General features: G+C 41.1%; 1 protein-coding gene across 1 annotated transcript; it reads right to left on the bottom strand.

The window, feature by feature from the left end:
* Positions 1–2,234: 2,234 nt before the first annotated feature.
* gaa (alpha glucosidase) lies at positions 2,235–9,346 on the bottom strand. Its single transcript, XM_031730592.2, has 19 exons — positions 8,322–9,346; positions 7,952–8,103; positions 7,569–7,734; positions 7,302–7,398; positions 7,078–7,197; positions 6,753–6,871; positions 6,250–6,381; positions 5,946–6,056; positions 5,738–5,851; positions 5,533–5,617; positions 5,312–5,429; positions 4,849–4,982; positions 4,542–4,693; positions 4,166–4,314; positions 3,888–4,029; positions 3,630–3,728; positions 3,015–3,179; positions 2,729–2,881; positions 2,235–2,621 (listed from the first exon to the last, which is right to left on the bottom strand). The coding sequence occupies exons 1-19, from the start codon at positions 8,850–8,852 to the stop codon at positions 2,556–2,558; spliced, it is 2,805 nt and encodes a 934-aa protein (XP_031586452.1). The 5' UTR covers positions 8,853–9,346; the 3' UTR covers positions 2,235–2,555.
* Positions 9,347–14,048: the final 4,702 nt, after the last annotated feature.

Here is a 14,048-nt window from a genome sequence, read left to right as displayed (position 1 = left end):
CTCCTCTCTGACCTTTCAGAGTTTTATCAAACTGCTCACATGCTCAAGACTGAAACACCATCCTCGCCTCAGCCTAGTCCTGCTGTGACAGACAGAATGCTTCACATTTTTCACAAACTTTTAACGGATCACCTGCCAGAAAGAGAGAAACTCTTAATGTGAACATGAAACTTTGCAAGACTGAAGCTGAGCTGGAAGTGTAGAAAGCAACAAGCTTCCACGATCTCAAATTCTCACCTCTGGGCTACATTAATTAAGCTGTCACATTGTGACTTATGAATGAAGGAGCCAATACTTAACACCCCTATTTCATCACCACTGTATATTATAGTATATTAATGCCTAAGGCAGGTGGGAAAAAGGAAGGCTGAAAAACGAGATTCTTCTGAAGTCAGCGAGTTATGATAAAACTTTACAGGTGACTCAGTGGGAAATGGTTATAAACACAGCATAGTTCTCTCATTTTTTTCCTTTTTTGTGTTTGCCCAAACTTGTTTTACATGTTAAAATGACTTAAGTGTAAACCAATATTACGTTTTTTCAGATATGGTGTTGATAACTTGCAGTACAGACAGGACAAAGATACAAGTGGCTTTTTATGGATAGAATTGAAAAGATAATTCAGCTTTTTTAAATTTTATTTTATTTTATTAAAATATGAAGTGTATCCATCTCAATTTGCAACAGAAACAGACCACAAACTACAACTTGTCTCTAACAGGTCCCACACATATTGAGCACTTTGAGAAACTTAATTACGATGCGCTCAGGTTATACAGATTAGACGAGCACCCGTGACGTGGGTCAACGCGTTTCAGAGGACATAAAAGGGTGCCTGGGGGTGGTTTAATCCCTGCCCTGACTGTGGTGGGGCAGCCTGTGCAGCAGAGGCGTGCCGTGATGTCCATCAGCTATCAATACAGTCCTGACAGGCAGCATCCGCCTGACAGCGGAGGCGAGGATGGACGAGCCTATTTACACGCAGGCCCTTACGAGTATTTACTGTGGCTCTGTGGCCTGAGCCTCACTCTGTAGCACCTTGGACATAAATATTTTACTTTAGCTCAGCTGAGCCATGGCTGAAATCCGACTGCTTGGCTGGTGTTTTAAAGCAGTCCGCGTTTGCTGGCAACTTAAAAGTTGCCGGGAGACAAAACACTTTCGGGCTCGTACCGGAGAAAAGCGTCCTGCTCGGCGCTTTGGCACACACCTGTTCCAGCGGCAGAAATGAATGAATAACAAGCAAATTGTAGAGAAACGGAGCGAGAGGGGAGGGGGGGCTAAAGCAGCTGAGCTCTCACCGTCAGTCCCGCCGCAGGAGTCTACATCCCACACCGGACAGCCATCACACCGGGCAGGCAGGGGCCGAGCGGGACGTACCGGCGCTGTCTCGCCTCCTTTCTCCCAGATCCGGCTCTGTTGTTATTAACTGTAAATCCTGTTTGTATCCTTGTTTTCCGACAGGGCACGCTACATGTCTGACTGCTGCGGTTTCTACAGCGGAAAAAATACACTTCCGGTTCGAATTTTCAAAGTAAAAGCTCGCGCTAGACTAACAATGCGTGCGATTTAATTTGTAGCCCGCGCATGTCGCGCTTCCTACAACTACCCGATGGTTTGCGTCCTACTTGACTTCACAGCTCCCAGACCAATCCACAAATTTATTGCTGCTTCCGGAAATTTAAAGGGTTTTTTTAATCCAAAAAAGCCCGGGTGCAGATTTCATATTCAAAACAGTGAAAGAAAAGTTGGAGCATGACAGCAATTGAAAACAAATGCATTTCACACCATCCGCAGTCGTCATCGGCCCCAGCCTATCATAAAAAAGCAGAGCTTTTTCATCATAAGTGACGTTTTAAAGGTCACTGGCAAAGGCTTGAATGCAGTTGGTCAGAGGCTCTTCACACACCAGCACTGCTGCTTTTACCTGCCAGTACAAACCTGGTTATTTTTTTTAGGTTATTTCCCACTTGAATAATATGCTTAATGTCAATCATACAACCATACATACATACCACTCAGAATACAAAGTGTGCAGTAGTTTGTGTCAAATGCATACACTAGTGGGGCATGCAAGTCCAATTACTCAGAGGGAGCATGATCACCCTCATCCAAGGATTCATCCAGCTATGAGTCAGTTACATCATGGTTGGCTTTTATCAAACTGTTCAGAGGACACAGTAAATGTGACATCTCATCATAGTAAATGCTACACAAGTGCTGCAGACAAACAATTTTAGAATTATTTTTTTAACTATTTCACATAAAAATAAATGCAAAAATCATTTTCAAAAATACAAACAATTAAAATAGTTATAAAAATAAATTCATTTCAAGGCATTAAACCGTTTTGAGTGTAGCAGTTAGGACATGCAAACCAGAAATACCACGGTGGCTCCCGTGCTTTGATATTATCATGTCCTGTTTTTTTTTGTTTGTTTGTTTTTTTCGACAAACCTGCTGATCCAAATTCCAGGCAATTTTGAAGAAGAGATGCAGCAAGTCTACGGTGCACAAAATGAGTGTTTTTTTTCTTTTAAATGAAACTCAGTGTATTAGAGAACCCACTGGACCGTAAACACCTCTGACATGGGTAAGGCCAGACTAGTCACTGCTAAAACCTACGAGAAGAGACGGGGAGGAGAAAGACAAACATTTATTTGAGGCAAAGAAATGTAAAGTGATGATGGAAGTAGTGGTGCTTATATGTTGCTGGTTAAAAACTCACCTTGGTGTCAGTGCGATATGTAAAGTCCCTGACTTTCTCCCCATTTGCTAAAATGTAGCGAGGTGGTGAAGGCACCCCGAAAACCTGCAGCCCTCCCAGCACCAGGCTGTCCAGCGCCCCGTTCAGCTTTAGAGGGTTACTCACAACCTGAGACTGAAGTAAAGGCAGAGATGTGTGTGAAACACTGTCCCTCATTCACACTTTATGCATGAAGCAGTCGTGCATCACAATGCATAGCAAAGTCTCTGCTGCTTTCCATATGGAAATATAAATAATCTCTACTTACCTGTCCAGCAGTGAAGATAACGTAGCAATAATTTTGCATTTCAAAAGTGTCGACGCTCTCCCCATCATCCCAAAACAAGTCGCCCCGGGCCCAGCCGCCCGCTGACAGCGCCACAATCAGGAAGAAAGGGTTGTTGCGTGAGGCTGTGGTTGTCAAAGCAGGCTCCTGTGCAAGAAAAGGGAAGATCAAAGAAAATATGATGTTAACTTACAAAACATCCTCTTTTCTCCCAAGTGTCTCAACTAGTTTTGAACTTTAACACCTCATCTAGGAAGTCGTGACAGTAATGGGTCAACATTTGATCATAGAGACTTTGTGGATGAAAAGTGATTTCTCCCATGTAGCGAAATAATTCCTTCAAAGAGCTGTATTGCTTATAAAGAAAAGCATCACAGGGTGAAGTGATGTACTGATAATCACTACGGTAAACTGCAATGTCTGAATGAATAAATATCCAGTAAACGATGTGTGTTGCTTGGTTCTTTTTTACTGAATTCAAGCATAACTTAATAAGCCCTTTTTAAAATCAGTTTTTCCATCAAACCTGTAAATTTTGTCTCCAAACAGAATCAAGATCTTCAAACATTTGCTTTTTTCCCCAAACTAAACACCCACCTGCTGGGGAATGATGTGTCCTTCCCTCACATGGACATTGATGGTGTCCAGAGGAGCTGGCAGGAGCAGGAACTGCCCTTTACTGTAGAAAGGCTGACCCTTGAGAGGCCAAAACACAACATAAGGTTGTAAATCCAGTAAACACTAATGTCAAGTCCCTCCATGGGTCATACATGATTCATACATGATTTATTATTGTGTGGCTCATACATTCTAGTGGTGTTGTCACAGACGGCTGAATATGACTGAGTGACTCACATTGTGCAGGCTGTACCAAGTGGCGGGGGGCAGGTATGCAGCCAGTTCTACAGCCCCTTGCTCTAAAACTGGACTAATAAGAAGTGAACTCCCCCACAGGAACTGTTTGTCTATGGTCTGACTGTTAGGGTCATTGGGAAACCTAAGAGCAATGGACACACAGGGAAGAGGAAAAAAAAGATGAAAAGTGAACTGTGATGCCCTAAATGGCTTTGTTTATGCGTTACAATAGAGTACCAAAAAAGTAAGGGAAGAATAGCTATGAAGAGGACACACACTCCATGAATAGAGGTCTGGCCACAGTTTCAGCAGAGGCGTGTGCATGGTGGAAGAGTGTGTAAAGGAACGGCAGTAGGGAGTAACGGAGATATAGCGCACTCCGCATGGCTGCCTGGGCCCGCTGCCCAAACACATAGGGCTCTTGAGGCTGAGGGACAAGACAAACACACACACAGAGAAGAGATTGAGTTACTCCTTTTCAATAATAGATGAAACAGATGGACCTCTCTACATGACCCGAGAAAAGAAAAACATGCTGGATGAACCTCTTCTTCATCATATAACTCCCCTGACAATTACTGTCACTAAACAGTTTGCATGTGCATCTGAATTAACAGACTATAAACATAACCAGTATCAGCGTCCGTGTCTCACAGCATTGGGCTTGTCATTGTGATTCCTCATAAATGGGTAGAAGGCCCCAAGCTGCATCCACCGAACGCACAACTCCTCAGTGGTGTTGCCTCCAAAGCCACATATGTCCGCTCCCACCAGAGGGACCCCGAACAGGCTGAACTGCAGCACCGCTGGAGGGGACAGGTGCAAAAGCTCCATCTAAGTCAATCCACTATCAAGCTGTGGTAACTTTACAATTCTGATGTTTTGGGTCAATATTCTGCACGAGAGGAGAGGATCTCAAAAAGCCAGTTCATGTGACCTTTCAGAAATGACATTTCCTCACCAGGAATTGAGAATCTGAGCTGCTCCCAGTCACTCCTGACATCTCCTGTCCACACTCCAGAAAAGCGTCCGATGCCGGGGAAGGAGGAGCGTGACAGCACAAAGGGTCTCTTCCTCCGTATCTTCAGCAGAGCACTGAGGATGGGAACAAACCCCAGGATAAAAAACAAACCACAAAGAACAGCAACATGTACATAATCTGTAACACTGGGCACCATTATCCCAATTCAAAACCTGAATGCTACAAGACATCACAGGAAGTGAGAAGTTATATGACAACGTAGTAAAATCATTTGACTTCTATCATTTCATGTCAAATTACTGACTTTTTTATGCAACACTCAAATCACTGTTGCATAAAATGATCATTTTTACAAAGTGTTACTATATATTTATTACTCGTTCTTTCATCCACAACAAAACAACTAACTGTGCAACTGTGTACAATCACATCCAGGCCCAACCTGTGTGTTGCATAAGCTTCTGTGAGTCCGTAAAGATTGTGCAGGTTGTAGTGAAATGACATCTTCTGCCGAGCCGACATACAGAGGGTTCCTGAGTTTAACCGTCCTCCAACGACACCTGTGTGTACACCATTCAGAGAGTTTTGTAGAAGAACATGTTGTCTTAAAAAAAACAACAACAACATTAAATCTGAATGTTTATGTGCTTTTAAATGTGTTACTTGGTGTGTATGGTGGGTTCTCAAGGTCACTGTCAGGACAGCCCTCCACCGAGCCCTGCACAAAACTGGCTGGTTCGTTCATATCCTGTGTGGAAAGAAAAACATGGAAAGCATTTTTTATTTGATCATGCATAATAAATGTCCACACTTCCAAAAAGTCATGCACATTATTTGTGAATTATAACCCTGTCCTGTGTACACATACAATCCAGAGACCATCCACAGGAACTTTAGAGTGAAAATCTCTGATGCAGTCTTCCCACCATTGTCTGGTGTCTGGGTTCGTGAAGTCAGGAAAGGCTGTTGGACCTGGCCAAACCTGTGTATACAGAATATGACAACCTCACATTTTCATATAAAAAAAATGCTACATACACATTGCCCCCAACCCACCCACCCCGACCCTATCTCACCTTCCCTATCAGGATTTGCCCTGTAGCGTTTTTGATAAAGACATCTCTTTTAAGTCCATCATCAAAGGGAGAGTACGTTCCTGGGGTGCTGGTGCTGCTGATGCCTGGGTCCTGAAACATAAACAAGGAGCCTCAGTCAAAAGTTAGGACATTTTTGCTGCCCTCTACTGGAAAAATATGGTTAATACCTGCTTTTAGCTCCAGTGAAAGCAAGAAAAAATGTTTTGTTTGCATCAACTTCAAAAGCAAATGTATATATGCATATAGTAGTTTATCAGGTCTGTTAAACACAAAGATGTCACACCAGAATAAGGATGTACTTCATGCCTCTCTTGTGAAACTCCTCCACCATTTCCGGCAGATCCCCAAATCTCCAGGGGTCAAAGGTGAATACCCTTCGCTTGTTTGCGTAATCCAGGTCATTCCATTGTACATCCTGTTGGTGAAAACGGTTAAATATTCTCATGAAAAAGGTAGTTTAATGAGGACTCCAGCTGCCACATAAAATCAGTGAGTGCCTAAGACTTCTAAAGATATATTCATTCAGTTAGACAGTTTGGCACATCAGCCACCTTATAAACAAGTAATTAAAAAAGTAAACATTAAAATCATAAACATGAAAAACTGAGGACAAACTGCCTTCAGTTCAGTTTTTAACTGTCATTAGAGTTACTGTTGTTACGCATGGATCGTTAATGTTATCAATCTAAAATGAAATTTTAGAATAAAAAATAAAATTTAGAATACTTTCTTAAACAAATGTATAAAGCAATTGCACAGAGGGAGAATTTTCTATGAATTTCATACCATGGGAAAGTTTTCATCATGCATGCGTTGTGCAACCTTTCGGGTTGTATTAGTGGTCGTGTAACCCCAGCGGCACAGATGAAAGCCCAGCGACCAATAAGGAGGCATCATAGGATAGCCTGGGGACAGATAAATGATAACCCTGAAACACATAAATGCATTCCTTCTTTTTCTGATGCCTCAGGACTTGTTCAAATGCACAGACACTCACATGCTTTTATAAATCTACTACTTTCAAACTTCACATCTCTTTTGGTAAGTATACATGCCTATTACTGCATGGAAATGTGTTAGTGAATGTCAGCCACACAGTCACGCTGCATACCAATGATCTGAAGGTACTGTCGTATAACACTTTGAGGGTCAGGACCCAAGAAAATGTAGAGATCCAGGATTCCACCGGTGGACACCCAGGTGAGAGCAGGGGTCGGCTGCAGAATCACCTCTACAGAGACATTTGGGAAGTCAGTGAAATGGCATCAGATGCTAGAATCTGTTCTATGGAAAGTGAATTAAAAATGTGGGATGTTGGATCAGAGAGCTCAGTACCAATTGCATTGCTATTTAGAAGGAAAACTCCATGTGCTAAGCCATCCTCTTCCTGTACTATGTAAAATGGGTGGGAGCCATAGAGGTTAGCATCAGCCTGTGGGGAAAGACAGTGTCAACAGCATAAAGAAAGCTTAAAAAAAGAGTGTTTAATATGAATGCCTGCTGCCAGACATATAGTCTAAATCATTTGAGTATCTGTCCAGAAGGGGGCGCTCCTAACCTTTAAGTTTGCTGACTGTTATTGAACCACTGCAATAGACTCACATGAGGTGCCATGTCTCTATTCCAGAGAGTCAGGGAAGTCCAGTTCAGATCCAAGAGGAGAGAGGTGTAATGTTCCCCAAGGCCAGACACAAAAGAAGAGGCCAGTGTGGTAGACAGCTGCAGGTACTGGTCAGCAAACAGCAGAGGAGCGACTGTGGTGTTCATACTAAGCACGCAGAGGATGTGTACAAACAAAAATTAAAGTGATTCAATGGTATAAGTGAAATGAAAAACCTACCAGCACAGAATGATAAAAATGAACAGAGATAACGGAGCAAATATGAACAAGCTGACTAAATAAGAGTAAGTTATTGACAGACACTATGATGAAACTCACTATATAGTCCATCCTCACATACATTAAAATGAAGTGAACTACTCACATCACCCTTCCATTGGATTTCCGTCGCACTATAAAGCCAAATGGGTCAGACTGGTATTCAGTGGTATAGAGGACACTCTGTGTATTGGCTCTGCTCTGAGGAACACTGCCTGGCAGATGAACTTCATACCGCTGAGATGATGGGTCCTTTAACTTAATAGAAAACAAAGGTTGATTACTATTTTTCTTTGAAATGACAAAGTATGTAAAATAATAGAGGGTCTAATACTCAGTTTTTTCTCAAACTGTAGTGCCTGTCCTACTGGTGGGACTTGTTGGACTATTTCAAACATAAAAATAAAGCAAAATAAAATTAAAATATTATCCTTGACTGTATTTTCTTGATCACATGTTTGGGGATGAATGCTTACTGTGAGGTGGAAACAGTCTGCTGTCTCTTGTATGTCATCTAGTCTTAGAGTGGAGATATCTTTGGGGAGGTAGGAGGGGCTGGCACGAGTCAGTGTGGCACCCTGACCCCGAGGAGTAGGTGTGAGGGGTCCCATTTTATAGCCAGGATACACACGGGGGTAAAAGCACCAGGGTGGTCCTGCGGAGTCAGGCAGAGGGGCGTAGCAGCATCCTCTGTCCTCACACTCGCTCTGGCTGAGCAGTTTGTCCCTGCCACAGTCAAACCGACTCTCTGGGGCCATGGCGCATTCACTGCCTCTGGAAAAATGACATTTCTGGGATCTTTCAGGGTGTATATCCCGACTTGAATTGTTCTGTGGCTTTGCGGGATTATAAACAAGCCGTCCATGTGCCGTGATGTCATGTTGCTGATCCCAAACTGACCCAATCTGTCGGGCTTCACTGGTGAAAAAGCGGTTCATGAACAAACAAGCTAATAAAGAAAATGCGAAGAGGAGCACGGCTACAGTGAAGTGAGACAACAGACCCATCGTGCACTGCTCAGTCTAAGGATCCTTAAATGAACTTTGCGCTCTCTTCATGAAAATATTCAGTGGTAGAGTGCGTAGTAGGTCATGTAGCTACATGTAGCAGTCCCAGCCCGGTGTCGAGCGGTTATATGTTCCCTCTAATCAAATTATCCGCAGTGTCAGAAAATGAACATTGTTGTGAAGTTGCGACACATTAAATTAAGACGTCTACAGTGAATTAGGTTAACCATTAACAGCAAAAACATGTTGTCCGAAAACCTAGCAAAAACATCAACATGAAGCAACATGAAAGCTAACGCTAAAACTAGGGCAAGCATACTGGGACAAAAGTGATCAAAATAGCAACAGGTTTGTTGAGAATTAAAGAAACAATATCAAAAATTATTTTATCAGAAGAGTACAAACTCAGAGATAGTTTAGATTAATTAAAAAGAAACCAGTTGGTTATTTTTTTAATCATGAAAACATTAATTATATTTCATAAAATAATTATAACTTGCCTCCAAATCTGATTTCTGTATTGTACGAATGAGCAGTGGCAGTTACAAACCCAGTTCCAAAAAAGTTGGGACATTATACAAAATGTGTATAAAACAAAGTTTAATGATTTGCAAATCTCATAAACTCATATTTTATTCACAATAAAACATAGAAAACAAAGTAAATATTTAAATTAGAATAATATAATGGGCACAACAAAAGTCTTGAAAAGTAAGTGGCACTGAAAAGAGACAGCTGGAGAAACATTTTGCAGCTAACTAAGTTCACTGGCAGCAGTAACATGACTAATATAAAAAGAGCATCTCAGAGTTTCTCAGAAGTATAGAAACCAGATATTTACCAGTCTTAAAAACATTTAAAAAATTACAGAATAATGTTCCTCAATGCAGAAAATGGTACTTTGAGTAGCTCCTCATCTACAATACATAATATCAAAAGATTTGGAGAAATCCCTATGTGGTAGAGATTTCTCTTTATATTTTACTGTCCCAACTTTTTTTGGCATTGGGTTTTCTCGTCAAAGGTGCATAGCTGGTTTTTATTTCACTTTTCATTTTCATATTGATATGCACAGACTATGTGACCAATTTAAGACTATTCTGTACACGAATTATCTGAATTATCAAACCTGTGATGTAATGGCATTGTCCCATTAAGTCTGCATTATTAGGTGATATTTGATCCACTGTGAAATCATTCTTTTAGTTTGAGCAGAACTGTAGAAGCTGAAACTGAAAAAAGAAGTTTAATGTATTTAGTTCATTATTATTATTTTTTATATATTATAAGGACATACATGAAAATGCAAAATTAAAAAAAAAAGATGCTCATGAATTTACTAATTTGCACTTTTATCTAAAGAATCGAAAAGTTTTCTAAGTAAAGTTAACATCTGTGGATTATCTATTATAATTAAATAGTAACAACTTAAACATTAAATAGTTAATTACACTACCATACAAAAGTTTTAGAACGCCCCAATTTTTCCCATTTTTTAATTGAAAATTATGCAGTTTAATGTCACATTAAACTCTGAAATGAAAGCATGGCACTGAAGCGAGATCGATCAACTGCAGACCAGACAACAAACGACGGAGGCACCAGACAAGTGCAATCAAACGATGAGTTTATTAACACAGGAGAACAACCATCAGCATATGGCCTGTTTTGCTCTGACAGAAATACACTGGGTTCTGGTTTTATAGCATAGAGGATCACGCCCCCGCACCGTCAAATACAGGTCAAAAATACATTGTTTACAGACAAGGGTACATCATGTACATCTTAATAACTATAAACAGACATCTAACTTCTCTTTTCTATATCACTTGCCTTTTACGATAATAAACTTCAAGCTTCAGGGTCTCTAAGAGCTAATTATTGACCCTCGTCACCAATCACTAAGTAGACTAAATTGGCGCAGGTCTCAAAGAAAAGCAGAAGACACTTGGGTCTTCGCTCAGGCCTGCTACTAGATTAATATGTGTATTGTAAGCATGCATGCAATTAACCTGCTATGTTCTCATCTTCCCTCAACATGTATCACCTGGACACTCTCACCAGTGAAGCTTAAAACCCTCTTGGATGGAACATCAACTCTAAACAAGCACAGATATGCAATGTGTATAAAATGAACTCTACCTGTGAATAGAATGAATGTGATGACAAACATATTCAATGCAATATGAACCCTGTAAGAAATATTACTGATAAAATAATGCTGTAAAACATGTTATTAATGCATTCATCATAAGGCTGATTATATCGTAGCAATAAAAGAATCTCTGAATCCCAACAGCATAAATAAGCAATTGGAGTTAAAAAAAAAAAAAAAAAGAAAGAAATCATAGAATTAAATTAATAGACCAAAATGTATTCTAAACGTTTGACTCAAAGTAGTCACCTCTGGCAGATAAAATAGCTGAACACACCCATGGCAAATTTTAAATGGAAAAAGAGTTTAATGTATTCATTTTTTTCTTTTTCTTTACATATTTTAAGAAAACTCATAATGTGAAATGGAACACAAATTGACAGCTGTTCTGAATGGTCCAATCCATTCCCACTGCCCAGAAAAATGATGTAAAGTCCCCTCTCTGCTGAGGAATGTCTTTCATCTTGGTCCACTAACCTTTGTCAAGGTGCTCAACAGCTGTTTGCACAGTTTGATTTTTTTCTCCAGATGCAGCAGCGTCATTTTCTTTAGAGGAGCCACCCTGGCTTTAGATGTGACCAAGCTATTATTATTGTTTCTTCTTCTCGTTTTTTGCCTAGCAGATAGGCCACAGTGCTGTATGCCTTTTCACTGGCATCACAGAACACATGTAGTTCCAATGCATCATTGTTTTCTTGTTGCATGTTGATTTGGTACCACCTTGGTATGGTGAGCCGATGTAACTGAGTTCTAACACCACCGTTGCCATTCTTGGGCCAGATCTGGTGGCAATTCTTCATCCCTGGAGCGTCCGCTCTCCCACATTTCTTGGAACATGTGCTTGACCCTAATTGTAAAGGGTTTCAGAAACCTAAGCGGATCATAAATGCGTGCTGAGGACTGCAGTACACTTATTTTGGTTCCTTTCTTTTCTGTTAGAAGCCTCACTAGTGCCCTAAGGTCAAAAGTGTTTCTCTGGCCTCCACATTAATCCAAGTACCTTTAATGCTATTCCATTTGTCTCAGGTGCCAACATGTAGGTTCTCTCCTCCCACTTCATCCATTTGTAGAGGTCCATAGTAGCAGCCGCCAGTATTTCTTTGACATTTGTTGTTGTATGATGCCCTCTTCAACTGAGCGTGTACTTGTGCATTCTGGGGGAGCAGGCTGAGGGTCGCTGATGCTAACAGACTCAATAAACTGATCCGTAAGGCCAGTAATGTTGTGGGGATGGAGCTGGACTCCCTTAAGGTGGTGTCAGAGAGGCGGATGTTGTCCAAAATAAAGACAATGTTGGATAATACCTCCCACCCACTCCATGACATGCTGGTCAGTCACAGGAGCACGTTCAGTGAGAGACTGAGAGTACCAAAAAGCACCACTGAACGACACAGGAAATCATTCCTGCCTGTGGCCGTCTCCCTGTACAACTCATCCATTTAACACACTGTAACTTCTATTCTGAATTTCACATTCATCATACAGCTGCCTCCGAGCATGCGCATCAGAGGATTTTTAACAGGGGTGAGGGCGATCGTGGCTCAAAGAGTTGGCAGTTCGTCTTGTAACCGGAAGGCGGACCGTCTCGGTCGTTGTGTCTTTGGGCAAGACACTTCACCTACCGCCTACTGACCAGAGGGGCCGATGGCGCGATATGGCAGCCTCGCTTCTGTCAGCCTGCCCCAGGGCAGCTGTGGCTACAACTGTAGCTTGCCTCCACCAGTGTGTGAATGTTAGAGTGAATGAATAGTGGAATTGTACAGCGCTTTGAGGGCCCCGAAAAGCGCTATATAAATGCAATCCATTATTATTAAAACAGTTCAAGTACCTCTGTGTTTATGGAGAGAAGGGAATAACTGTGGCGGAGGCTTTGAAAAGAGATGGTCGCTTCACCAATGACCTGGGCTACTTTCAGCTGGTTAAAATCAATGACAAATGTAAGACTGAGTGCACAGACGTAATTGATAATCTGGGCAATAACAAATTCCAGATATGTTTTCCACGAGGAGCAAATATGGAAATAAAAGATGTAAAAGAAGTAAAACAATCCCTGGGCAACAGAAACAGCAGAATCCCCTACATGCAACAAATAATGCAGAGTGCAGCAGTGGAATGACAGCAGAACGGAATCAGTCTAAAAACAGCAATCGAAGAAACAGGCAGCAGCTTTGGCTGTAAGGAGGTTATGATCTACTTTGTCAGCAGTTTCCACGTCTGAAACAATCGATGGAGAGCAGATTCCCTAAAAATTCTTTCCAGAAGACACTGAAATGGAGGAAGAACTTTGGAATCAGACAGTCTTTTAGTGAAATTCACAAAGTCATGTTGCTGCTCGAACTGAGCAAGTCAGTTTGTCTCATAACTGGTTCCTTCATAAAACAGGGCACAGGCTTTGTGCTATTTAACAACTTTGTCTTGACGAATACCCACTTATTCAAAAACTGGGTCAAATCAAAATTACCTAACTGGCGTGAATTTGTAAACGTTACTGTTGTCTTTAACTTTGAAGAACAAGAATCAGACAGGAACAACATTAACACTAAGGTGTTTGTCAGCAACGATAAGTTAGATTACATCATACTTAAGCTAGGAACAGAGAAAGTGCCATCAGAGCTCCTTAACAGTTTTGGACCTGTACCTTCAGATGGTGTTGTTGGACACCCATAAGGAGGAGTGAAAAAAATGATTCCTAAATGTGTCATCGAGAAAGATGAGAGAATGCCGTTAACAAAACTTTAGAGGGCTACAAGGAATATTGCAGTCTTTATGCAATCAGGAGATCGAAAATGACCCGTATGAAAACATCTTTGTCACCTACAACACTTTCAAGTACCACGGCCCTTCACTGATTTATTTTTACTGATGCTTTTTGGGTTGACAAACGGAACCATTTTTGGCAAAGACTGAAACTGAGGACAATTTCTGTATAATTTTTATTTTATTGTAGTTTTGTATGTACAGCTCTTTTTTTGTGCATTTGGATTAATTTTACTTTCTTAAAATAACCTTAATGCAGGCTCAATAAATTTAACTTTGTCATC

This window comes from Oreochromis aureus, linkage group 4 (genome assembly GCF_013358895.1).
Source record: "Oreochromis aureus strain Israel breed Guangdong linkage group 4, ZZ_aureus, whole genome shotgun sequence".
NCBI classification, from domain to species: domain Eukaryota; kingdom Metazoa; phylum Chordata; class Actinopteri; order Cichliformes; family Cichlidae; genus Oreochromis; species Oreochromis aureus.
This window is presented reverse-complemented; position numbering and strand designations above follow the sequence as displayed.